Below are 27,620 nucleotides of genomic sequence, written 5' to 3' on the forward strand. Positions count from 1 at the left end.
CAACCTACATGTCACACATCATTCGTTAATCAAAACTACCTCTTATATGTTTTGTACCAAGAATATAACTTTTCCAATACCTTATACTGAGATGTACCCCCACATTTTTCTAGTATGTCACCATCTGCAAAAAAAACCTTTTTAGTGAAGGGGCTCTCCACCCCAACCGGTTAGAAGATATAAAAGTAATAATTTGCAAGTATTCAACATATATCTCATAGATATTACAGCACGTTAATTTGTAAATGTCAAAACACGAAAAAATATTATAAGCAGTAATAACCAATTAGTAATGGCACGCTATCATAACTCATATTTAATAATTAAGATAGCCTCTTTGATGATTGTTGTATAAGCAGTAATTCCCTGGAACTCTATAAAGACCCAAGCCCATAAAGATGCCCAGAAACATACTCTATGGCAAAAAAAATCCACCATCTCAGCATCCTCATACTGAATTCTCACGACATGGACTAAAACACAGCGATCAATCTATATTTCCCCAACATAGCACGAGAAGTTATCCAGACTAAGACTTATACCTTGGAGGCACTTCAGCCTTCCAAATCATGAGAGATGGCTTAAAGCAGTAAATGGTTTTTCAATCATCTGTCTTGTATATTGTTTGATTATCTATTTTGTTACCTTTTCTTGTTTTGAATGTGTTCGGGTTAATATTTGAACTTTGGGCTGCAAGCGTGTGGAAGCCCAAAAAGGACAATTAAAGGAAGACTTGCCTGAAGCCTAGCATCAAGCCCAGAGACAAATTGGCGCCTTCCCATTAATGCATAGGCTATGTGCCTATGATTTAAATAACAAGTGATGGGAACTAACTCACAATCAGCCAAAAAGCACTTTTCAGTGGCAATACAAGTAAAAAACTGATGACTCACTACCCTTCAATTGCTTTCGGGCAAGAGCAAAGCTATGGTAGTTAGGCTAAACTACCTATAAAAGAAGGAAAAGGCCCTAGAGATAAGGACACTCAACCAATCAAACAAACAAACATACAAACTCTGCTCTCAAGCCATATTTGCATCTAAAAGCTATAACCAGCCCAAATCTCAATCATTTTCAGGATCATTCCCTACAAAAGCCATCTTTTGTCTAGTTTAGAAGCTCTGCTATCACCCCTAGTAGCGTAGTATCGATTCCCTCGTGTAAACTTGTTTACCATCCATCCCTTCTTAGCACATAAACCCTGTAAACTCAAAAGAGAAGTGATTGCAAGAAGTTCAACCATGCCCGACAAGGTGAAATCTAGCTCAAAGCTCTTTGTTTGTTTTATAAGTTAATAGATCTACTACTTAAGTATTCTCCAGCATGTATTCAAGTCATATCCATCTGTTTTCCTACCTTAAGAGTCTCATTTGTACCTGGATTTGGTCACTTTAATGAATACGCCTTCATTTAAAACCAATCAAGAGTCGAGTAGATGACTGAAGAGGATCTGGACTCCCCTTATTCAAACATACAAGACTATGAACTAAAAGTCCTTGATCACAAGGCAACAAAAAGAACTTAATGTGGACTTAACCCATCCACGACAATCCTTTAATAACAAGAAGTCCGAGTAACTTGGGGCGCAAGTAATTGACTAAAACACACTTGCTCTACATCTGCTATACTGAGATAGCAGTGGCACGCCTAGCACTCAGTTAGTTTTGATTGCGAGCCTCAAGGCCCTACAAAGGTACCTTTCAAAACTAACTCCATCCTCTTCTTGCAGTACATCAGCAAGCAAGAGCCCGACTACACATCCAAAGTGCCAATCCCTTGGGGAGCTGTGCTGAGAGCCAAGAAGCTCTCTCTGGAGAAATCTTCGCTCGAACAGAATGTTTGAATGTTTTTTTATGTGTGACTCTAGTATGCTTTGTTACTCTTCAGGCACAAAATCTATGATGAATATAATGATGAGGAAGTAGAACAGACGAAAGAAGATATCAAATCGATTAGTAGACTACTCAAAGGAAAGGCTCAACATGGTGACCTTGATCCATATGCGCTCTGTAAATCCTACTTATCCAGTTCTAATTAATATGCTATTTCTATTGATACAAATGAATTCTGATGAGTCCATATTATACCATATATTTTACCTTCTTCTTAGTTATAGTTTATTGGTTATTTTGGTAGAATTTTGATACTTCGAATTATATTTCCAATGTAAGACATTCGACTTCCTCTGGAGAAAAACATGATCAAACGGATGAATTTTGGAGTGATTCCAATTGGAGGATGTTCATGAGTCTTTCACTTAGCCGTTTGACCGTGGCAATGAAATAAAGGCCCAGCGCGCAGCTTTCCCAGATTTACGTTTATGGACGTTTTGGGTATTTTGAAGGTCAAGATGACATTTTTTGAGGAAAATTCCTTTTGAGGATTTGTTAAAGACGTCTCAAGATTTAAAAAGAGACATTTTAGGACCAAAACAGAGTTGATTTGGTAGGTAAAAAGACTGATTATTTTAGAAGTCCGAATTTCTGTTTAAATAGGAAACCTTTTATTTTCTAGTTTATTATTTTATTATGTTTCCTAGTTTTATTCTAAGACCTTTTAGGGTTTTATTTTGTAGTAGTATAAATAAGGCTTGTTAGCCATTACGGTTCCCGAGGCAATATTGGGAGAACACGCGCACTACATTAGAGAGCTGTGGAAGTTTATTTTAAAGGTGTTTTCTTTCCATGTTCTTAATAATATTTTGTTGGGTAAATTACATAAAACTACCTCAACTATTGAGTCATTAACAGTTTCATACCTCATCTTTAAAAACTTTCAATGTCATACCTTATCTTCGACTTTGTTGCAATGTCATATCTTCCGTCAGTTGTCTGTCAATTTTTATGTTAAATGCTGACGTGGCTTGAGATGGGGTCCACTTTCTATTAAAATATTAATAAAATAATAAATTACCGTAAAAAAAAAATTTCCCAATCATCTTCCCCGACCATCCCTTTTTCCTCTGCCTTTCTCCCCCCCTCCCTTATCCCTCCCTCCCTCCTCTGCACATCCATCATTCACTCACCCCACCCCCCCTACCCGAGCCCAACCTACAACCCTGAAAAAAAAATATAAAATAAAAAATAAAAAAATAAAAAACATATTCATCTTCCCCGACCCCCCTTCCCTGCAACCCACCCCTTTCTTCCCTCTTCCCGTCTTCCCCAAACCCACTGCGCACCCATCCTCCACCTCCTCCTCCGCACCTATCCTCTTCCCTCCTCTACACACCTCACTCCTTAAATCCACACCCATTCCCCCCATTTTCTCCATGCCTAATTTCTCCCCTCGCGGAATCGGCTTGGAGAAGAGGGTTTCCCAATTCCACCTCACGAACCCAGCGATGGCCGCATAGACGGGATATGGGTTTTTTTCTGGGTTGCGGCGTAGACGTTCATGTTGGATTTGGGGGAAGAAAATGGTGGGTTTGGGGAAGACGGGATCTGGGTTGCAGGGAAAGAGGCGTCAGGGAAGATGAAGATGGTTTTTTTTTTTTTTTTTTTTTTTTGGGTTGCAGGAAGTGAGTGCGAGGGTGGGTGCGGAGGAGGAAGAGGAGTATGGTTGCAAGGAAAGGGGGAAGATGAAGATGTGTTTTTTTTTTTTTTTTTTTTGGGTTGCAGGTTGGGCTCGGGTTAGGGGGAAGACGAACTGGGGTTTGGGGAAAACGGGAGGGGAAGAAAGGAAAGGAAGGGAGGGAGGGAGGGAGGGAGAAGGGAAGGGGAGAAAGGCAGAGGGAAAAAGGATGGTCGGGGAAGATGATTGGGATTTTTTTTTTTTTAGGGTAATGTATTATTTTATTAATATTTTAATAGAAAGTGGACCCCGTCTCAAGCCACGTCAGCATTTGACAGAAAAATTGATAGACAACTAACGGAAGGTATGACATTGCAACAAATTCAAAGATAAGGTATGACATTGAAACTTTTTAAAGACGAGGTATGAAGCTGTTAATGACCCAATAGTTGAGATAGTTTTATGTAATGTACCCAATTTTGTTTTATGATTGTTTGTAACTAAGTTCTTTTGCTAGGGCGACGCCACAAGCCTTAACATGAATATGTAGTTTTATTAATTTGCTTATGAATGGATGCATGTTTGCTTTGAATTATTAATCACAGCAATTAAACTATCTAATTGTCTTAGTGATTCGCGACCATTAGGGGTTTTTAGACAAGTAATTTAATGCAAAATCTGTTGGAACATCACCCTGAAATTGAAAAAGGCTTCTAGTGATTAGTAATTGTAAGTTCACTTAAGCCGAACATTACGCTCTTAAGGGTTGCATGGTTTTTCAAAGGATTTTCACAAAGATTAATGAGTCTTGCATGTTTATATTTAATCTGAACATCACAGATGGATTGCATGTTAGATATACGTTTTCACTTGAACATCACGAGGAAAATATGTATTAGGAAAACCTAACCTTCAAAGCATATATCTAGAAATTCACAACTAATTGGTAAAATTGTATAAGACTGTTATGGTGATGGCGGAACCCTAGGCTTTTACAAATTGATTTTCTTTAAATTGTTCTCTAGTTATTAATTGTTTTATTTTAAAATTCGTTTTTTTTTTATTAAATTCTAAAATCAACATTTTCCAAACTTTGTTTTAAATAATTAATTAAGAGTTGATTTTAAACACAAATTATTCATTCAATCCCTATGGAAAACGACCTTGTTTGAGCTGCTACACTACGACAATCTTGTTCTCTTGTAAGTATTTTTAAGTGTTTTTATCCCTACTTTTGTAGGTAGTCAAAATCCTATCAAATTCCTTATTAAAGTTGAAGTAAAATTCTCCATGTTTCAAGTGCAGCCATATGCTGATTGGTTTAAATGGGATGACTCCAAGCATCCACTATCAAATGCACCTGAACCCAAAAGACGATTCATTCCTTCAAAATCTAAAAGTAAATTGGTAAGGCATGTTAAATGTATTGCGCCTATTGTGTGCTTTCTTTCTTTTTCCTTACCCTTAGTTTTATTTTATTTTCAATGTAGCTTGTGAAAAATAGACAAGTGCAGCATACTTCTGTTTTTCTGTTTTTTTTTTTTCCTTCTAGTGTTTGGGTTGGAGAAATTATTATTGTCATCTTTTCTAGTTTAAGATGGCTTCCTGTTCCATACTCTGAGCTTTTTCTGATGACTCTATAGGTTAATAAGATTAAGTTGGCCATTTGTAAGGGTTTAATTAAGCCTAAAAAGTCTAAAGAGGAGGAAGAAGAAGAAGAAGAAGAAGAAGAAGAAAAAGAAGAAGAAGAAGAAGGAAGTGTTTACCGATTGTGGGAAGATGACTCTAATTCAACAGAAAAGAATAACCATCTAACTTACATTCCTGCACCAGTGCTGAAGTTGTCAGGTACTTGTTTTCATCCACATTCTCAGGATTGTAAAAAATCAGATAGAGAGCAATTCCTTTTTGTTCAAATGGTATCAGACATAGCTTTTAGGTTGATTAACATGTAAAAGGTGAAAACTTTGCAGCATAGAATTTTGAGAAAGGTAAAGTACAGAGAATGGAGAATGTTCTTGTATTTTCTTAAATTGGAATCGAAGAAGAATACACAAAGAATATATCATCAACACAGTCAAATGCCAGATCCTATTTTTCAGGGATCAAGGACACATCTCCATCCATTGAGGCCATCGGAGGCTGGGATTCTTCCACTTGGGAGATGATCGAATGACATAGTACAATCCTAAACATAGAGGAATAACAACTGTGCAGGTTTCCTAAATTAGAAACTAATCTACTCGTTGTAATTTAAATATAATGACTACTTCTAAAAATAGAAAGTTCTTCATCTCTTCAATCTCTACATTCTCTTCAACTTCTTTCTACAGCATTGTCGTCTGCAGCTCGATATTAAGCTAGTATGCAGTATAATTCTCAACAGCCTCTCCTAAGCTGCTTACTGGCTTTACTCCAAGTCTCAATCTCAACTGATTGAACCTCACCTTTGGCAGTGCCTTTGTAAATATATCTGCAAGTTGCTCTGCACTTCTACAGAACCTTAAATCAATCACACCTTCTTGTAGAGCTTCTCTTATGAAGTGATACTTTCTGTTTATGCGCCTAGTCTTCTTATGAAAGATTGGATTTTTGACCATGGAAATGGCTGACATATTATCACAAAATAAGGGGTTGCCTTAGTTTGCATTTCTCCAAAGTCATCAAGGACAATTCTCAACCAAATGGACTGTGTTTTTACCTCAAATGCTGAGACATACTCAACTTCAGCAGTTGATAGTGCAACTGTGTTTTCTTTCACAGAAGCCCAGGAAAATACCCCACTGCCAAAGTTAAAAGCATACTTAGAGGTGCTCCTACTATCATCCTTGCTACCTGCCTAATTTGGATCACAAAATCCAATAAGAATTGCATACTTGTCATTCACATATTCAATGCCATAATTGAGAGTCCCTTGCACATATCTTAGTACCCTTCTTGCAACTCCCAGATGCTTGTTTGTAGAACTGTTCATAAACCTGGATAATAAACTTGCAGCATACATCAGATCAAGTCTAGTTGTTGTTAAATACAATAGGCTTCCCACAATTTTCTTGTAAAGTCCTCCATCAGCCAATTCACTCTCATCCACTTTCTTATGTTTTTCACCAGTGGGCAAAGGAATAGATACTAGTTTGCAATCGTCAAGTCCAAATTTCACAAGTAGAGACTTGGCATACTTACTTTGGTGTATGAACACTCCTTGATCAGTTTGTAGTATCCCTATGCCTAAGAAATGATGTAGAAATCCAAAATCTGACATTTATATCTTTGCATCATTTCTCTTTTGAACTCACTAAGCATCTTTTCACTACTTCCAGTGTAGACAATATCATCAACATATATTGAGACAATTATCAACCCTCTTTCATTATCAGACCTTGCATACAATATGGCTTCACTTGTGCTTTTTTTTAATTTACACAGGGAGAGATATGCATCAATCTCACTATACCAAGCTCTAGGTACCTGTTTAAGTCCATATAGAGCCTTCCTTAACTTCTAAACCTTGTGACCTACATCTTTCACTTCAAACCCTTCAGGCTACTAAACATACACTTCTTCATCAAGCACACCATTTAAAAAAGCCGATTTGACATCCAATTGAAATAGTTTCCAGCCTAGCCTTGTGCAATGAAAGTTCGAATTGTGTCCAACCTTGCCACTGGTGCAAAGGTTTTATTGTAGTCTATCCCAGGTTCAAGCCTGGCCTTGTGCTTTTAAACTATCCCATCCAAGTTGAGCTTAGTCTTAAACACCCATTTTACACCTAGAATAGGTTTGTCTGCAGGCCTATCAACAAGCTTCCAAGTGTTAATGTTTTCAATCATTTCCAACTCTACATTCATAGCCTCTTGCCAAGCTATATCACTTGCTGTTTCTTGATAGTTCTCTGGTTCTATAATGCACAATTGACGTCTTGCATAGATATCTTCCAGAGTTCTTAACTTCACTAGAATGGAGCTAGGTATGGAGCCTTAACTTTGACTTCCACCATTGTTCTCAACTAACTCATCAATACTTATGTTTGAGTGAGAACATTCAGCATTGTTGAACTAAGTTGCATCTATTGATTCTTCTCTAGTTTCATTTTCTGCATCATTCCCTTTAAGATTGAAGGGTATTGAGAGAGACTGCACTTGTTTACTTTCCCAATTCCATGACTGGTTTTCACTGAAAATCACACTCCTTGAGAGTACAATCTTCTTAGTTTGCAGATCATACACTCTATAGCCCTTTTCACAGCTTCCATATCCCATGAATACTCCTTGTTTGGTTATCTCATCAAATTTATGTCTCAGTGGTGATAGAACATGAGTATAGCAAATACAACCAAATACTTTTAGATGTTTAATTCCAAGCTTCTTATCTGTGAAGGCTTCAAAAGGTGTTTTATCCAACACAGATGTTGTAAAGCATTTATTTTGTAAATACACAGCTGTGCTCACAGCTTCTGCCCAAAAAATCACAGAAATTCCTTTCTCAGCCATCATGGATCTTGCCATTTCACCAATCGTTCTATTTTTTTTCTCAGCAACTCCATTTTGCTGAGGAGAGTAAGCAATAGTCAGTTGCCTCTCCATTCCCATGCTTGCACAGTAGTCCAGAAACTCATGAGAGGTGTATTCACCACCTATGTCACTTCTTAGTTTTTTTAAACTGAAACCAGTTTGCAGCTCAACAAAGGCTTTGAATTTCTTAAACACATTGAAGGTATCAGATTTATTTATGAGAAAGTATACCCAACACATTCTTGAGAAATCATCAATGAATGTGATGAAGTACATATTTCCACCAATAGACTCATTTTGCATTGGTCTAGACACATCAGTGTGTACCAACTCAAGTGGATAGCTTGCTCTCCACACTTTTTCCTTGTCAAATGGTTCTCTGTGATGTTTCCCTGATACACAGCGTTCACACACACCCTTCATTTTGCTAGATCAGGTAATCCAAGCACCATTTCCTTTTGCTGCATCTTCTTCATACTTCCAAAGCTCAAATGAACCAACTTCCTATGCCAAATCCATGAATCTTCAGTCACAGATGCTTTTCTTGTGTTTGTACCATACTTGACCAATCCTGAAACTACTGAGCAATAGTCAACGTTATACCGTCAAGGACCCACAAGAGTTTCCCCCTAACTAAGAGGCCAATCATAGTGTGACACGTATCAACATCAAAGACCAATCACAGCACAACACGTGTCAAAGTCAGAATAAAGCTAGAAACTCTCTTCTATAAAAGGAGATCATTCTCTCACAATAATCCTTAATGTCATTTGTACTAAATCATTCACTAGAACTCATTAAAGGAGAGCTTGAAACTATGTATTTCTGTAAACCCTTCACAATTAATGAGAACTCCTGTACTTGCTTCCTTGTGTTTGCTTCCTTGTCTTTGTCCATTTACATACTTATCCACACTAGTGACCGAAGCAATCTAGCGATGGTCACAAACTTGACACTTTCTGTTGTACCAAAGTCCTCATCGATTTTGTGCATCAACATCTTGCTGCAGGGGTTATAGATTCTAGTAAAAGAGGAAAACATCTATTACCAACCATTGTCACTCTTGCTACAACATTATTTAGGCTGATGTCATCAAAGATTATTGCCATATTCCCTCCAAATAGAACATAGTATCCATGCTCCATCATCTAACCTACACTCAGTAAGTTTTCATCCAAACTTAGAACCACCAACACTTCATTTATATACCTTTTCCCACGTTGAGTTTCAATAACTAAAGTGTCTTTCCCAGTAGCTTGTACAAGGTCTCCAATGCCCATTTTACCTTACATGTCACAAATCTATCAATGTTTATTAACATAGACTCTTAAGAGGTCATATGATTATTATAGGCACTGTCCACAAACCATACAGTTCTATCTTGTGCAATTGAAGTTGAGTGACAAGCATAGAACATGGTTGATGTGGTTACTTCTTCTTCCTAAGCATAGTTGGCTACTTGCTTGTGACTATCACAGTCCTTTACAATATGACCAAAGTGGTTGCACTTTCCACACTTGGCTTTTCCTTTGTATCTGCACACACCAAAATGGTATTTCTCACAGACTTGGCACTGTGTTTTTACACCACTTTGACTACTAATCCCTTGCTTGTTCTGTGAATTGAATTTATTATTCCAGTTTCCTCCAAGGTTGTTGTTCTGACTTGAACCATTGGTATTGTTTTAGTTTCCACTTTAAGACCAATTCTTTCCCTTCTTGTATTGCCCCCTGCCACTTCTGGTTTTGCTTATTCTATGAACCTTTGTAAGTTCCAGTAACTTGATTGTTTCAACTCTGAGACTACTAAAGGCTCTCTCAGTTCTTGTCACCTTATCCCTTTCATTATGCATATCTTCTCTTTTATCATAGACTTTGACATATGCAATGACTTCTTTAACTCTAATGGCATCCAAATCTCGAGTTTCCTCTATAATGGACACAATGGACTTATACCTCCTACTTAGACTCATCAATAGTTTTTGCACAATCATTTTCTCAAGCACATCTTCACCAAGTGACTTGAGATTATTCACAATAAAAAACCTAGCCAAATAATCATCTAGGGTTTCACCTCTGTCATTCTTAATATACTCAAAATCAGCCTTATCTGCTTGAAGTTTTACAGCTCTTACCTTTTTATCTCATCTAAACTCTCTTCTTAGAATGTCCCAAGCCCTTTCACATTCTTCTTATTTCTGATGCGAGGGAAGAGTTCATCTGTTATTGCTCCTGAATGAGACTCGGCGCCTTGGTGTTTTTGATTTTGTCTTCTCTGGAGATGATGGGTGCATCCACTGGAACTTGCTCAGCCTCACTTTCTTCATCTCCAGAGCCTTCTTCCTCCTTGGGAATCAGCTAAGGTTGTATTCCGAGTTCTACCACATCTCATAGATCATATGATATAAGGATAGTCTCCATTTTGACAGCCCAAAAATCGTAATTTGCTCCATCAAACTATGAAGTTCATAAATCTCCACTGGAAGAACTCGATCCCACCATTTCTTAGTGAGTATCAGTGAACCAACCAACAAAGCAACCACCTTTATCCCTTTTGGGAATTTTTCTCAGGAAGAACCTCCTCTCAGTTTACATCCCTTTCTGGAATCAAACCTAGAGCTCTAATACCATGTTCAAATGGTATCAAACATAGCTACTAGGTTGATTAACAAGTAAAAGGTGAAAACTTTGCAGAATTTTGAGAAAGGTTAAGTGCAGAGAATGGAGAATGTTCTTGTATTTTCTTAAATTGGAATCGAAGAAGAATGCACAGAGAATATATCATCAGCACAGTCAAATGCCAAATCCTATTTTTCAGGGATCAAGGACACATCTCCAGCCATTGAGGCCATCAGAGGCTGTGATCCTTCCACTTAGGAAAGGATCGAATGACATAGTACAATCCTAAACAAATAGGAATAACAGCTGTTCAGGTTTCCTAAATTAGAAACTAATCTAGCCGTTGTAATTTAAATCTAACGGCTACTTCTAAAAATAGTAAGTTCTTCATCTCTTAATCTCTGCATTCTCATCAACTCCTTTCTACAGGATTGTCATCTGCAGCTCGATATTAAGCTAGTGTGCAGCTTAATTCTTAACACTTTTTGCTTGCGTGAAATATCTTGAGACTTGATGGAAATCTTAAAATTTAAATTTTCTTTTAGGCCATGAAGAGTCCTTCAATCCATCTCTGGAATACATCCCAACACAAGAAGAGATCAACTCTTACCAGTTAATGTATGAAGAAGACCGTCCTAAATTTATACCTAAAAGGTAATATGGAATGTGAACTGAAATTTGGACTAATGTTAATTTGTTACTCTCCATGATTGTTCAGCTTCTAACACGCACCCCATTATCATATTGGTTAGGTTTGCAAATATGAGAAGCATCCCTGCATATGAGAATGCTGTGAAGGAATGCTTTGAGAGATGTTTGGATCTATATTTGTGCCCCAGAGTCCAAAAGAAACGTGTAAGTGAAAAATCCTGTTTGAGGGAAAGATTCCCTAGTGATTAATCGGTCAGGTTTTGATAGTTTTGCAAGATCTTTCAAAATGTATAATCTAATTCTGGTCTTCTAGTCATATGATGTTTCAGCTTAATATAGACTCTGAATCTCTCAAGCCTAAGCTACCGAGCTGAACTGAACTTAAGCCTTACCCTGTAGCATGTTATCTTGAATATACAGGCCACGAGGATGCAGTTACATCTGTTTCTGTAGAAGCTTCAGGGCAGTGGATTGCATCAGGTATCAATGTCATGCTTAATTCTCTGTTACTTTCAGTTAGGTAATTGAAATTGGATGTAAATCTCATCATCTGTTGTGGTTCTTACAGGTTCATTGGATGGAACTTTGCGTATTTGGGAGTTTGAAACTGGTAGATGTGTCAAAATCTGCGATATTGGTGAAGCCGTCAAATATGTGGCTTGAAATCCTAATCCTGAGCATTCTATAGTGGCTGTCTCGGCGTAAGGATGCAATCAATATATTTTGGTTTCATTTTTGCTTTACATTTATTTCACTGGGGATCTTGTTACTTGAATGTGTAAAATGACTATCGCAATCTTTTTAGGGGACCAGACTTACTTCTTTTGAACACTGGTTGTGGGACTGAAGAAGTACAGAAAAGAACTAAAGAACTTCTCTCTGTTGAGATGCCTATGCCCGACGACTCTGGTCAGTGTGAGATTGTTAGTGCTTTGAATATCATTTATCAAATGAATGGCATCTAACCTTTGCAAAACATATTGCTTATACTGGGCACAACAGCATCCAGTGTAAGCTGGCTTCATGATGATAAACTTGAGGGAATCAGATTAACGCATTCCAAGGTACATTGGCCTTTTCCTTCATCAATTTATTTGTGGTGGTTCGAGTATATGAGTGTCTTAACTGTAAGTCAAGATTGGAAGGATGGTCTTCTATGAAGATTTTTAACTGTTTTCCTTGTTTGGTCCTGTAGACCGTGGCTTCGGGAGAGTGGCATCGTAAAGGAGACTACCTTTCAACAGTGATGCCAGCAGGTATCCTTTTTGCATGATGCTATCTCTTTATATTATCATTTGCAATTAAGTTAATAATTTATACACAAGCTCTCTAAGAAGTTTAACCAGACACTTTCATTCAAGTTGCATAGGGCTGCAGTTACTTCAGTTTTCCATCCTACACGGTCTTTCTTCCTCATTTCAACAAAAAAGATTATTCGTGTTTATGATCAGGTGAAGGATGGAAAACTTGTCAAAAAGCTTGAGACTGGACTTCGTGAAGTCTCCTCTACTGAAGTTCATCCTTCTTGTAGACTTTTAATTATTCATTCATTAAGTTTCTCTATTTCTATGCACCATGTACAACTCAATTGGCCTGTCTCGTCTTCTTTACAGTCGTATTCGAATTGTACTCTGATATATTTAGATTTTACTGTTAGTGCAGGTGATCATATAATTGTGGAAAGCAGAGAAGGAAAATTATGTGGTTCGACATGGACCTTTCATCTAAACCTTACAAAACTCTCAAGTATGTTTCACATTTATTTTGTAGATGATGCAAACTATATGATGATTTGTACTTTTTAGGAAGGGGGATAATACTTTCGTGCAAACTGCTGGCTTTACTTCACTTCCAGTGTTACAGACTCTGATATACCCCGCAGAGTGCATAGGTTTTTGGATGATGTTGCTTGTATGATAGGTCTAATACTATATGATCAGTCATTAACTATTTGACAAACACCAAACTAACTTTATACAGCATTTGCCTTGTTACAGGGGATGCATATATTTTTCTGACATTTCGAAACTTATCAGGTTGCATCAGAAGGACATCAACAATGTATCTTTCCATCGTTGGTACCCGCTGTTTGCAACATGCTCTGATGACTGCACTGCATATGTTTTTCATGGAATGGTTTATTCAGATCTTAACCAGAACCCTCTTATTGTTCCATTGGAAATACCCGAGGTCAAACAAGCTCAAATGGGAGAGGTGCGACCTATAGCTTTCTTTATTTTATGTCCTGTTGGGTGGTTTAACAAAGATAATAGAATGCTGCTAGTGCATGTGCGGAAAGATTATTGAAGCTGAGCATCAGATTACCTTCGTAAACATATATCCATGGGCTTTGAATGTTTTTAGAATGTATTATGTGTTCAAGGTTCTTCTCAAGAATGCTGATAAGATAAAATGCTAAGGGGTTAGGAGAAAAACATGCATACTTGCAGGCCAAATGCATAGTCAACTCCGTATCGTAGTGTCATCCAAACTTCTATATAAAAGCTAAATCCTTGTTTTCCCTGACTGGTATGCAGGTGTATTGTACTGTAAGTTCCATCCAAGGCAGCCATGGTTATTCACTAGCGGCGCAGACTTGGTGATTAGACTTTATTGCAATTGAGAGGAAAAGAAAGGTAACGGCCTTTAGTTGGTGCCCGTTTATTGATCCGACTGCTCGGATCTGAATCTTCTACGGTCTACAAATATAGTGCTTAATTGTTGTATGTACCATGTGTTGACCGAAATGGTTCAATCATAATTTTGACGGTATACAACTAATTCTTCGTTGTTCGCCTTTATATTTAATTGAAATTCCGTTGTGTGTTCCTCTTTACATTGAGTTCATATTCCCTTCGTATATTTTGAGCCGAATATGTGGGATTGGATGTTGTTGTTTCAGAGCTTGTGATTTCTTTTCCTAGCAGTAAAGGGTAATTGTGGTTCGGTTCAGACAAATCTCAACAGGTCTTTGGAGTTGTCGACAGAACTTAGTGGTGTAAATAAAAGAAAATACTCTTCGTGAAATACAATTTCATATGGTTTTTATACTAAATTACTTCTAATTTTTTTTATTGTCAAATATTGTCACTAACGTTTTTCAATATTGTTGAAAAGCGCTTCAATATTGTTGAAAAGGACCCTAAAACAAACCCAAGGGGGGGTTGCATGAGTGCCTGTGGAACTCATGTCGATTAAAAGGACAAATTGGGTGATTCGACTTTAAGCAAAGAATAAAAGGTAATTATCTACTTTTGTTTGTTTCTTTAAGAAAACGAGAAACTCTGTTTTCAAATACTCCAATAAAAAATATAAAGTTGGAGGCATTGGAGTCCATTTTCCAATCGGCATCTTCCTTTGCCTTTTTCTTCTTCTTTTTATTTCTTTTCCCATGTATGTTCTAATCTAAAGTAGTTCGATTTTATTTTATTTTTACACCAACACAAAGGATGGATATTCGAAACTTATGGCGTGTTTACTAACCCGTAATCAGAATAAGAATAAGGAATTTGATTTCGATTACGGATTATACATGTGTTTACTAAAATTTGAAGGAATAAAAAATGTGTGGGACCCACACACAAAATGGAATTCAAATCCTGGGATTAGAGGAATTGGACTCCCTCTATGGATGTGGTAATTGAATTCCGGGAGGGTGAGGGAATCGGGAATGCATTTGCTCTTCCTATTATACCCTCACTTACTTTTTTTACTTCCAAGACTATCCTTTATAAACCCATTAACCCTTGTTTAATTATGCACATCTCCCCCACCTTCCCGCATGGAAAAAATTAATGTTGATGTGTGTTGGAGGCAAGGGGAGTCAAGGGTTGGAGTGATGATTCGGGACTCCTCTAGACGATGTCTTGCAGTCAAGAGGAGAGAGGTATCTGCGTCAAGTGTGACGGCTGTTGAGGCTCTCGCTGTGCTTGAGGGTTGTCTTCTCGCTCGGTAGGAGAATTTGAACCAAGTTGTTGTGGAATCCGATTCTTTGCCTATCATCACTTGATTGAAGGAATCTATTAACAAATCGACTTAGGAGGTTTTCCCCGTGCTGACCCGTGTGGTTGACATTGGTGCCTCACTGCATACATGCAAATGGTCTTGGATTCCAAGATCGGGAAATAAAGTGGTAGATTTTGTTGCATCGCACCAGGTTCCGAAGATGCACGATTCTGTCTGGGTAATTAGGCCCCCATCTTCATTTGTAAGAATTATAAACAAAGATGGTTTACCTTGCTCCCCGGCTTAGTTTATTTTGTGTGAGGATAGGGTGACACTTTTGCTTCTTGTGGTGGTGTCGTTTGTTTTCTCTGTCCTCATGGTTGTGTACCTTTGCTTGCTGGTTGTCGGCTTTCCGTTCTGGCCTTGTTTATGCTACGATCCGTTGCAAAAAAAAAAAATAATAATAATAAGTCCTTACTTTTTTTTATTTCCATGCTCATTCACATTATGCACAACTTCATGCATATGCCGAAGAGAAGAAACTACAACTTGAGCTAGAAAATTTAAATATTAAAGTAAATACTTAAATTTATAAAAATAAAAAATAAATAAACAAAAGCATTTTAGTGTGTCTATGAAATAAAAAAGCAATTTAATTTTTTTTCTTACTATTATATATTATATCAAATTTTATCAAAAAAAAAGTATATAAAATACTTGATTTGGGACAAGGGCATTTTAGTAATCATACTGGTTTATAGTCCGATTCTGCTGAATTAGTAAACAGTTTTATGGAATAAGTGTCATTTCTATTCCGATTCCAGAACATTTAAGTAAGTGAGACGTCTCAGATTTGACTCGCATAAATAACGATGACATATATTGAGTTTGATATTTACTTCGTAGATGATCTATTGTGTGGCCTAACTCAATCTTCCATCTCCTTAGAGTAAAATATCATTGTATAAAAAAGAAAAAGAAAATTGAATATACGTAATTTATATTTTTTTTAAACATCTCTTCCTAATTAAATCAGAGTAAATTAATGAAAGTGTGCCTCCTTTTCATGTCAAATATTATGTGATTAATCATTGTTTTGTTTCCAAAATGCTGAATGAATATGACAAACACATGCACGTAAAAGCTAATTGTAATGTAAGCAGCATCTAAGCACAAGCTTACTGTCCGATTATCATTAATTTTGATAATTGTGCCGGTTTAGCAGGTATATCTTGTATAATTAATTAAATTAATTAATATTGTAACGATAACTTCATTATTTCTGATTCCTTCAGTTCATCGTGTACATGTCTTTCAGAAGTTGCAGTGCTAAAATTGTTCCCTTCGGACAAGGATTGTCTACCTTCTTGTTTTATGTGATCACTGTTAAGTCACGTCAACATTTTATATTGTTTTTTTTATAGAGATAATAAGATAAAAATAAATAGTAATATAAAATGTTGATGTGGGTTAACCGTGACCACACAAATAAAAGGGCATGGGAGGACACCGGAAGTGGGAGGGCAGACAATCCTTGTCCGTTCCCTTCACCCACTTGGTGACTTTATAATTTTTTTTTTTTTTATTTATAATTTTTTAGAGCTTTTCATGCACCCACTTGGTGACTTAAACCGTAATTCAATCATAAGGTTTTATTAACTTTAACTTGGTTTTATTACCCTTTACCTTTCGTTATTCTTTTTAATATTTCATTCATCATTTTGCCTTTCTCTCAGATTTACAATAGTTGGTTTTACTTTTACCCTTGCAAAGAAAAGTAAATTATCAAGTCTAAAATCTTGTGAGAATAACATATAAGCAAATATGGCCTAAATTAAATATTTTGCTCCATATTGTTTGTATTGACATACTCTTTCTTTTGCTAAAAAATTATAACGTAATACAACGAACTGTCACTAATATAGACTGGGACAGAGAATGAAGAATTCATCGATCTAACAGTTTTAAATAGTTTTTGTTTTAATGATATATGTCTCCACTTGATTAGAGATGCCTCACATTTAACTCACATAGATAACAATAACGATATATTGCAGATCAATAAATGCATTCTCATCACTTTCAAATTTACATTGCAAAAAAGTCCTAGAAAAGAGAACATGGAGAGCCTCACATCATAGGACATGTGTGGGCTATCATAATATGAAGTACTACTTGACCTATAATTGAGCTTCCATGAGGAGAAAAGCATTAGTTGTGGCACTTTTTTCTAGTATGCAATGGTGTATATTATATACTAGAATTCTTGATCGTTGGATCATTGGTTATTAGACTCTTAGCCAAACATTTAACTCTGTATTCATTCGGTGCATATCACACACTAAAACAGAGTAGAATTTTCCCTTATTTTGACCCAGTGTGTAATAAATTAATATCAAGATTAAAATGCAAAACTCTAATTTCCGTACCTTTGTGGTCCAAAAGCTGCAATGGAATCAAGTGCACAACAAAGAGTTTTTTCCTAACCCATTAAAATTTGGAGTAGGATTCTTTACACAAGGCAAAATATCTTTTTCACCAATGAAAACTATGCAGGTACAACTCAGAAAAAGTTGGCTATGAAAGCTCCATATAACAAGTTCTGCAAAAGAGAAGGAGATCTAGGTTGGTGATCAAGAAAGATCAATCACCACCTCTTGCCTAAGATGATTGGAAACTTTCACACATGAATACGATTGATGATTTTGATACTGATCTTATCTTTGAGAATCTGAGGGGGCCTAATTTTTCTTGATTTCACCTTGTCTAAAGTGGATTATGTAAGAAAAATTATAGATTACAATGATAATAACCACCCTATCCAATAAGGGCATGCTAAATTTTGAGATTTGTTAGACTTTTAGCCAAAGTGAGACTTTAAGAATTTTAATTACTTGAAGCCGGTTCGAGCATTATTCCTAAATTTTGAAAGGAAAAAAGAAGGATAAGTACCTTGATTTTGTTAAAGAAAATGTCTACTTTTCAAACTTCCAATCTTGATTGTGTTAAAGAAAATGTCTACTTTTCAAACTTCCAATCCAACAATTGGTTCCAATTTGCTAACCTTAGAGATAAAAGCATAAAGGCATCTCCAAGAGAATTGCTAAATTCACATTTTTTAGAAATATGTAGAGCAACATAGAATTTCCTTTCTCACCGTTACCTTTAATTTTTTTTTTTTTTTTTGGAAGGTAAGAATTTCATTATATTCGAATTGAAGGGTTTACATTAAAAGTCAAAGTATTAAACAACCACTAATAAAATCCACTGACCCCAGTCGCTGCTTCACATATTGAATATAAAGAAGAAGCGCTTCAGTTACAACATTTGGTTGAACCTTGCCATTAATCATATCCACAAGATACTTATAATCTGATTCAATCTAAACCACATCGAATTCCATATCAACACAAGCCAACAACGCTGCCCGCACCGCTTTTTGCCTCTGCCATTAAAACTCACATGAAAAATTCCCCCCCCCCCTTGCCATTAATCATATCCACAAGATACTTATAATCTGATTCAATCTAAACCACATCAAATTCCATATCAACACAAGCCAACAACGCTGCCCGCACCGCTTTTTGCCTCTGCCATTAAAACTCACATGAAAAATTCACCCCCCCCCCCAATATCCACAAGACACTTAGAATCTGATTCAATCTGAACCACATCAAATTCCATATCAACACAAGCCAACAACACCACCCACACCGCTTGTTGCCTCTGCCATTAAAACTCACATGAAAAATCCCCCCCCCCCGGCACTCCTTTAAAAATCCCAGCGAAATCCCATGCCACCTATCCATACCCTCCTCATCCAAACTCCTTTACCCACGCACAATTAATTCAATATAACAAAATATGTGGGACAACTTGTTTCTTATTTAGATAGTATATAATGCAATATTAAACTTATAAAGTCTGTTCGAAAACAAGATTGTGAAGTAACAAATTTTACTCTTCAAATTGTCACATAAGTTACAAACTTATATTTGAAAAGTTATATTTGTGAAGGCTGTGTTTGAGTTGCCCTAAAATGACTATAAAACAACATTTGTAAACTATTTTAGCAAAAAGCCAACAAATCTTGCTCCAAGAGACACTTTAAACTGAATCTTCAAACTAACAAAGTGAATAGTCACTCTATAAATTTATAAAAGAGGAGAGAGAATTTAACATTGAACAATTAGAAATAATTAAAACTCTCCAACTATTCAATTCTTTCTTTCCTCTTATAGCTCTCTTGAAAAAGTAATAAAATATTAATGTTATCTTAAAATAGAGTGTTATTGGAGCTGAGTTAATTTTTCTGGCTATTGACACTATTTATTAGCTAATTTAGCAAAAATTTAGAAAAAATCTTGAAGATGCGTGGGCAGAATTGTGCATTACTGATAAAAAAAAAATAAAAAAAAAAAGCTTGCATGTTTAATTGGATCAAGACATTATAAAAATGTTTGAAATTCACAAGTCAATATTTAATCTCTCTGACCACTTATTTTTCTTCTTAAAATGATAATATATATATATCGTATGAGAACTGTTATTAGTACTTTAAAAATCTCAATCTACACTTCTCATAAGTGTATTCTCTTTCTAATTATAGAAAATTTAGAGAGCAAAATGAAATTTTTAAAATTCTAATAAAAATTTCCTAAATGAAATTTATCTAAATTATAATAAAACAATTTAAACTTAAATGCGGAATACCAACGAAATACGTTACTCTTCTCAATTTAACTCAAACTCGTACTTAATTTGACTAAACCCTTAGTACGAGTTTGTGTCAAACATAAAGAGGTGATGTCATTGGGCTGCACAAATTTCCTACACATACATTCTAGAGAAAGACAAATTGAAGAGAACTTCGTCAATATTATAATAAAAAGAAATAGGAAAACAACTACATTAATAGCTAATAAGAAAATTCCATAGCGCTCATTTACAGACCAACGCCAACATGATAGCCCTTTTGTTTTACATCTAACACATAAAATTATTCCTTAGTAAAATAAAACTACACACCTCTCTCTCTAGTTTTTATTAATCGATCCAAATTCCAAAGAAGCTCATATGCATCGTATCAGTAAGTCCGCACAAACACGACACAGATATAAATGAATAAACCTGAACACGAACAAGACCACGATCACGATCAGTAGTGAAACATATCTGTAGAGGCCATAATAGGCTGATTAAGATGTGACAGATTCAAGGGGTCGAAGAAACTGTTATTAGGCTCATTGAAGCAGCTTGAATCTGCAGCAGCTGCATGGAGCCCACCATTGTTTGCATTCAAGAAACTGGCAATCTCATCGAGGGACTGCAATCTGCCGCTGAGCTCGTCAGCTTGGGCTCTGAGAACAGAGTTCTCTGCCTCAATGTTCATGTAATGCTGGCTTGTGATGTTGAGGCTGGAGATGATCTGATGGTTCTCCTTCTTCAGCTGGTTGATCTGGCCCGTCAGATCATCCAAGTGCTTCTGCTTCCTCATCCTAGACCGCCTCGCCGATTCGCGGTTCGAAATCATTCTCTTCCTCTTCCTCTGGTGCATCAGAGCCATCAAGTCTTCCTCAGAGCCTGAGTTTCGATGAATCATGGGGGAGGAGCCTGAAGATGTCCCACTGGACGAAGCCATTGATAAAAACCACAGAAAAACTTCGCAGATTTTCACAGAAATTAACTGAGGGAGAGATTATTGCAGGACCCAAAAACAAAAACTCAAAAACTGCAGAAACTAGTAGAAATATTAGTTATAATTACTATTACTATTGTAGGGTTTGATGGGAGGTGAAGTCATGAAACGTAATAAAGCCAGTAAAGGAAGACGACAGAGAAGGATTGAACTAAATGGTCCCTGCGCCTGTATGTGGAATTTATCATGCACTCGGAGAGAAGGGTTTCACTCAGAACTGGAATCATCAATCTCAAACATCAAGACCTAAATGTTCAGAATTTAAGATACAAGCTTCTAAAAAGAACAACGATTTGGGTATTTCTGAAACAATCTCAGAAGCTCCCGGGAAGCATAAAGTTTGAGATTTTCAGAGAATTTGGGTTTTTTTGGAGATGGGTTTGTGGATTTTGAACCCAAAATCCCAAATTTAATAGCAAATGGGAGAAAAACTAAGAGAGATGAAAACCCAGAGGGATGAAATGGGTTGCAGGATCAAAAAAAATCAGAAGGAAAGAGGAATATCAAGGCAAAAGGGGGAAGAGAGGAGGACTATGAGGGGTTTAAAGATGGAATTTATAGGAAAAAAGGAACCAAATGGTTGATGATAAAAGGTGAATAAAAAAAGAAAAATTGGAAAAAGAAAATATTAAAAGGAGGAACCAAATGGTTGATGATAAAAGGTGAACAAAAAAAGAAAACTTGGAAAAAGAAAATATTAAAAGGAGGGTAATTTTAGGAAATTAAATTTATAAATTAAATGATATGATACTAATAATATTCTAATGATTAATTTTCATGTTATTTAGTTTATAAAGTTTTGTTATCCTAAACGAAGTTTGGAATATGATATTAATATTAAAGATTTTGATAAGAAGACTAAATTTATAAACTAAATTATGTGTCACCAATAAAAAATAAACATGTTAACTAACACTTAAGTAATAATTCAATGATCAACTCTCATGTCATTTAGTTTACAAAATTTAACATACGCATTTAGTTTCTCTAGCACTAGCCTAATATTAAATACAGTATAATGTTAGGTAGACTAAATTTATAAATTAAATTTACAAACTAAATAATGTGTTATCAATAAAAAATAAGCACGTTAATCAACTTTTAAGTAATAATGAAATTATCAGCTTCTATGTTATTTAATTCATAAAATTTAATCTTCATAATACTAGACATAAATATAAAAGAGACGGGACGTGTAAGGTGGTGAGGAAGGAAAGGACTTCACCCCATATCCGCAGCCGTCCAGAATCTCCAGATCTAGCTGGGAACGAACAATCTCGTGTTGTTTGTTTTTGTTATGGTGAAGTCTTTCTTTCTTTTTTTATTTCTTTTTTATTTATTTAATTTTTGGGTAAACGAAGTCTTGCTTTTATACTTGTGTCCTATTTAGTTTGGAGATTCTTTTCTTTTTTAAGCGAATTTAACGTGATGGTGTGTTATGATATGAATTAATTATAAACTGGTTACAAATAAATTTCAAATTACGTTCCATACAAACTGGGAAGAATGATAGCTATTTTCTCTTTGAACCTTTTTATTGTTTCTAAGAGCTTACAATGTTATTTGATGGTTGAAATCGTTTATTTTGTAGACTACTCTATAAATATGAACTTTGCAAAAAATAAACAAAGAGTAAATTGTAACAATGATTCTTTAACTTTAACTCAATTAGAGCAATGATCCCTCAACTAAAAATCCATTAACATTGGTCCCTCAACTCATCAAAATGTGCAGCCATGGTCCCTTAACTAAAAATCATTTACCATTGGTCCCTCAACCTTAATTCAACTGGAGAAATGGTCCTCAACTTTAAACCAATTTAAGCAATAGTCCCTCAACTTTAACCCAATTGTAGCAATGGTCCTTTCAATATAACTCGTTTTGACAAAATTCTAATAAAGTTGACGAAAATGATCATAGCTACACGTTTTGATGAATTAAGGAATCCTAATTGTAGCAATGATAATTCCAACATAACTCAATTTGACAAAATTTTGATAAAGTTGATGAAAATGACCATAGCTACACATTTTGATAAGTTGAGAGACCAATAGTAATGGATTTTTAGTTGAGAGATCATTGCTCCAATTTAATTAAAGTTGTGAAGGTGTGAGTTTGAACTTCATCAGTGATTAATCTAATTTCTAATCTAACAAAAGCTATTGTTTGACAAAAAAAACAAAAATAAAAAGATTAAGTTATGTTTGACTATAAAAATGAAGTAGTTTAATTGTCTAAAAAGAGCAGACGTGATATATGGACACGGAACACCATGTCGGTAACAAAGTCGTACAATCGTGGCAAGTACTACTGCATCTCCTCCAATATAATGTGAAAATTGCACTTTTGCTGCTGTTTTCACCGGCTTCCGTGCCATATGCAGTGGAAATTCAACTGCACCGGTTGTGTTTTAAGCTAAAATAAAAAACTACTATTGTTGGGGTACAATATTCCAAGGCCGAATTAAGATAATCACAAAATTGAGAAATGATTTAATTCGACAAACATTTGAGGCTTATATGGGAAAGTATTATGTTCGTCATTCGAATCATGTGCTTATTCATAATTTTACGATTTTGTTGAGCCATTCTGTGAAGTTTAGTTTTGTTATTTGGCTTTTCTTATCAAATATTGTAAATTGTACTACACATGCTCTAGTTAGATTTAAAGTTAAATTGCTACTTTTGGAATCATGCTACTGGAAATATCACTTTAAGAGCTTAATTTCTCATCAAAGGTTTGTTCATCGAATCCAGATTTGCATCAACTTCATCATAACATCATTCGCATAAGTTGATTGGATTTCGGTGCCACGAGTGAAGAGCTCAGGAGGAGCTGCCACTTCGTGAAGATCGAAGGAGTCCATTTCATGAAGTAAGGTTGCACAAAGGTACAAACTGCTCCATAGATTAGGATCTAGGAATTCATTGTGTGGTTACTTTGTAAGAATCTTGATTTCACTAATGGATTGGACTCAGTGGAGAGTCCTCGATTTTTTAACGTAGAGGTGGGTTTTTCAGGCCAAAAACATCCCGTGCAATTTATCGCTTTACTAGTTTACTTATCTTCCTTTTGCTTGTGATATATGCTCATCATTATCGACAAATAGCTATGAGTTCCTCTTTCTTCTTCGGGCTCAAACGTGACCCAATCCAACGTGGTGGTAAGGTGTGAAACCAATCTTACGCCTTGCCTTGCGATGTTGTGGCGAAATTCTTGAACATTAGATCGTCATTATTGCTGTAAAGGATCATATCACTTTAGTAGTGCATCAAATGCTTCTCTAGATTTTCGTCTCCCTTGAAAAGGGTGAAATATGGTGGGCTAAACTTCTGTGGTGGCTTCGTTTGCTCAACCTCGTCTGTGAATGGTGACTTGCTCATGTTGGGCCATATATCCCTAAAGGGCATCATTGATGGTTTCAATGCGCTCAAATCCGCGCAACTGCTCTATTATAAGCCTTTGTACTTTCTCCTGGATTTGCCTTTGATGGGGGCAAGGAACCTCTGGCTAATCCCGGTGCTGACTACTGGCATGTACTGTTCTTCCGCTTGTCCTACTTGTCTGTGTCACGATTGCGATGTATGTTGTTCATTTCTAGCTAGTAAGCGGCTTGCTAGCCGTTGCGCTTGGTGTGGGCTACTAGTTGGGTTTACCCGTTCTCTTGCTTCCTTTTGTCTATCGTGTTGCTGCTTACTTCGATGCCTCATATGAAGATCTCCTTGCAGGCGACGCTTCACCATGAATGCCTGTAGTGCTCGTCGGAGTGTGAACCCAACCTCGAATGCACCTTGACTCAGTGTACCAAGTAGAAAATGAACGCTTCTCTACGCTCTGAGGTAGAATAAGACGTTTTCCTAAGGGCCAAGCTGAGAGTGCATACTGCCTGAAAAAGCTCTGTTCGTGGCAGATTGAGCGGCTCCTTGCCGGGACGTCGCTGGAAAGAGTCACGATCGTCTACTATTGTTTTACTTCTGAACACCTCATCTAGGGCACTTTGTGTCTTAATGTGCTCAATGAACTGATTCACCAAGGTTGTCTGCTACGTGAGGGCTAGTTAGGTCGACGACCTATCAGGACAAGTGATATTCGCCAATTGGGTAGAAGAGTATAGATGATGGGTGTCTTAATTTGTGGTGGAAGACTAATGAGCCGTAAGTGCAAAACTCGGGCCCATAATATGCATACTTGCAAAAAAAAAAAAAATAGGGTGAAAATATCCCTAGTCCATTCTCGATCTAGCCATCGAAATTCGAACAGCATGAAGTGGTCTTGGACCAATCTGGGCCACGAGACGGACTGCCAGAACAGATCGTGGGGAAGGTCATCCTACTTGACTGGATAGGCAATGCATTGGGTTCATACGTGGGCCACTTACCTTTGGGCCAGCATTGCTCTCGCAGGGTTCGGGCTGTATATGCAGCAAGTTAGGCTTAGGCCACTGCGGCTTCGGCTGTATGGCTGGCAACTCCAACTGTTGTAGCTTAAGCCTCCCTAGCTCGGCCTGCAACTTAGAGGACCTAGGCCTCCTACGCATGGGCCATTGCATGGACTTGGGCCTCTTACCCAGGGTTTTGAGGGTTGGTGCATTGCAAAGGCTACAGCACAACTGCTTGGGTCGTGGCCGGTGGCCCTGCCATGGCTACTAGGTTGTGGCAGTGGTGGTGGTGTAGCCCCTCGGTGGTGGGGCTTCTCCTGCCATCACTTTGAGCCTTGAGGATTGTCGTTGGGGGCCACGTCCTTGTCTCCACTTTCCGGGCTAAATCCTTGAATGCATAGGGTTCCGTTCGTTGTGATTTTAGAATTTCCTACCATTGTATCCTTTCTCCAGGGACTGATCAAGAAACTTTTCTAGGAAAAATTAAATGACGCGTGTGAGAAATTCAACATAACAGAAAATTCCAAAAACCAATTGCCAGTCTTTTTTGAGTATTTGAATTAAGCTCTCAATGAAAGAACCAATTTGGCCTAAGCCTCACGCGCCCATGAGGTGGGGGAGGGGTTATGCCACTATAACCTTTGATGCCTAAGTTAATTTCTCTTAAAAGAGTATGTGTTTAAAGATTTTAGGGGTAGCAAAAGCTTATCTTAATTTGGTAAAGATGGAGGTATATATAGGGAAGTAGGCCAACCATGGTGTTAGGATTTCACCATTATCTCAAGATATTATTTCCTATTTAATATCTTGGAATATTATTCCACGCACCTTGGCCAATAGTATGCATGTCCCTAATTGATTAAAATATGGATTACTTACTTGATGAAGTCAATCTTCAATTGTTAACTTATTAAAAATGGGATTTGGTATTTAATCCCTATCTTTAATGCCTTTGCCTTGAGTAGTCGTATTCAACTGTTTGAACCTTCAGGGGTTTTGAGTTGCGCATGAGAGCATTTGAGAAGCCTACCCATTTAATAAAGGCAATCTTGTCTTTCTTGAGCAAAAGTCGACATATCGCCTTTGGGATTTTTGGAATTGTTTTAGGCTCCACACTTTCAATTTTAAGAAATAAAAACAAAATAAAAAACTAAAAACCAATAACTACTTTCTTAAGTTTTTAAAATTTGGTCATTTTCACTTTTTTTTTTGTTTTTATTTTTTATTTTTAAATCTAAAGGTAGTTACTAAATAAGATTTCACAATTTGTTTTTATTTGAAGGAAAAAAAATTGAAATTTGAACATTAAGTGGTCATCAAACTACACCTGAGGCCATCTCCAACCCAAAGGGCTAAATATAGTCCCATTCAAAATTATAACTCTGTAACATATTATTTTTAAATGAACAGTGTTAGGCTATACTCATATACTATCTCCAATAGAAAGGGTTAAACATAGTCCCTCAATATTTTATTAGATTTAAGTTTATACTTTAAATTTATTGGTTAGTTTAATTAAACTACCGTTTAATGTTGTTAAATCTAGTTATTGAATTTGAATGAATTATTGCAATTGATGAGATTGCCCCAAAAAAAAGGCTAAGTTGATGGTTACATTTGACTAGCTTGATGCCATTTTTGCCAAATAATAGTTTGGTGGGCTTTATAGAATTATAGTTCAGCTATCAGTTAGAGACGAGTTTTTTGGCAAATCAGACTATTTTTTTTTCGCTTTTAGACCTTCAGTCCTCTCCATTGGAGATGGCCTTATTTATTAAACTGTTTTATTAAGCTAGTCCTTGAATGGGATGGCAAAGATATGTGAAAATTGTCATCTCTGATGAAGTCCCATTGTGTTGCCTGGTTAAAACTTATTAAATGTTACCTTGGTGATAAGGTTAGGGAAATTATATGAAAGTGAGGAAATGAGCTCATCCTGCAAGGAGAGAATGCAAGTATTATTCTATAAATATTTTGACCTAGCTAGCTAGTCTGGATTTGGTTATTCCAAACTCCCATGCCTCATATTTTGGACCTAACATTGCACAACGTTATCTTACTTACCAATTTAATGGATATAAAACTGAACTATTGAAGACAAACCCTTTGTTCGCTATTAATGATTGTATGTGAACATATGTGTGAATGCAATTGATGCTAGCAAAATCAATTATGCAATGGTCATCGTTTTCTCAACCGGCAATGCTTAAGGAGACCAAATTTTTAAACTAAATTTTGTAAACCAAATGATGTGGTTGTTGATGATTGCATTATTACTCAAGTATTTATTAACATGCTTTTTTCTT

At 36.4% G+C, this 27,620-nt stretch overlaps 1 protein-coding gene and 1 pseudogene across 1 annotated transcript; one reads left to right on the forward strand and one right to left on the reverse strand.

Annotated features, from left to right (window-relative positions):
• Positions 1 to 1,435: 1,435 nt before the first annotated feature.
• On the forward strand, positions 1,436 to 14,167 carry LOC103944780 (annotated as a pseudogene).
• Positions 14,168 to 20,096: 5,929 nt separating this feature from the next.
• Positions 20,097 to 21,236, reverse strand: LOC103944664 (bZIP transcription factor 11-like). The gene has a single exon (XM_009355124.3). The coding sequence runs from the start codon at positions 20,877 to 20,879 to the stop codon at positions 20,397 to 20,399; it is 483 nt and encodes a 160-aa protein (XP_009353399.1). The 5' UTR covers positions 20,880 to 21,236; the 3' UTR covers positions 20,097 to 20,396.
• Positions 21,237 to 27,620: the final 6,384 nt, after the last annotated feature.

This window comes from the organism of the source record quoted next, unplaced genomic scaffold, assembly GCF_019419815.1.
Source record: "Pyrus x bretschneideri cultivar Hongxiangsu unplaced genomic scaffold, Pyrus_bretschneideri_v1 Contig85, whole genome shotgun sequence".
In the NCBI taxonomy this organism is placed as follows: domain Eukaryota; kingdom Viridiplantae; phylum Streptophyta; class Magnoliopsida; order Rosales; family Rosaceae; genus Pyrus; species Pyrus x bretschneideri.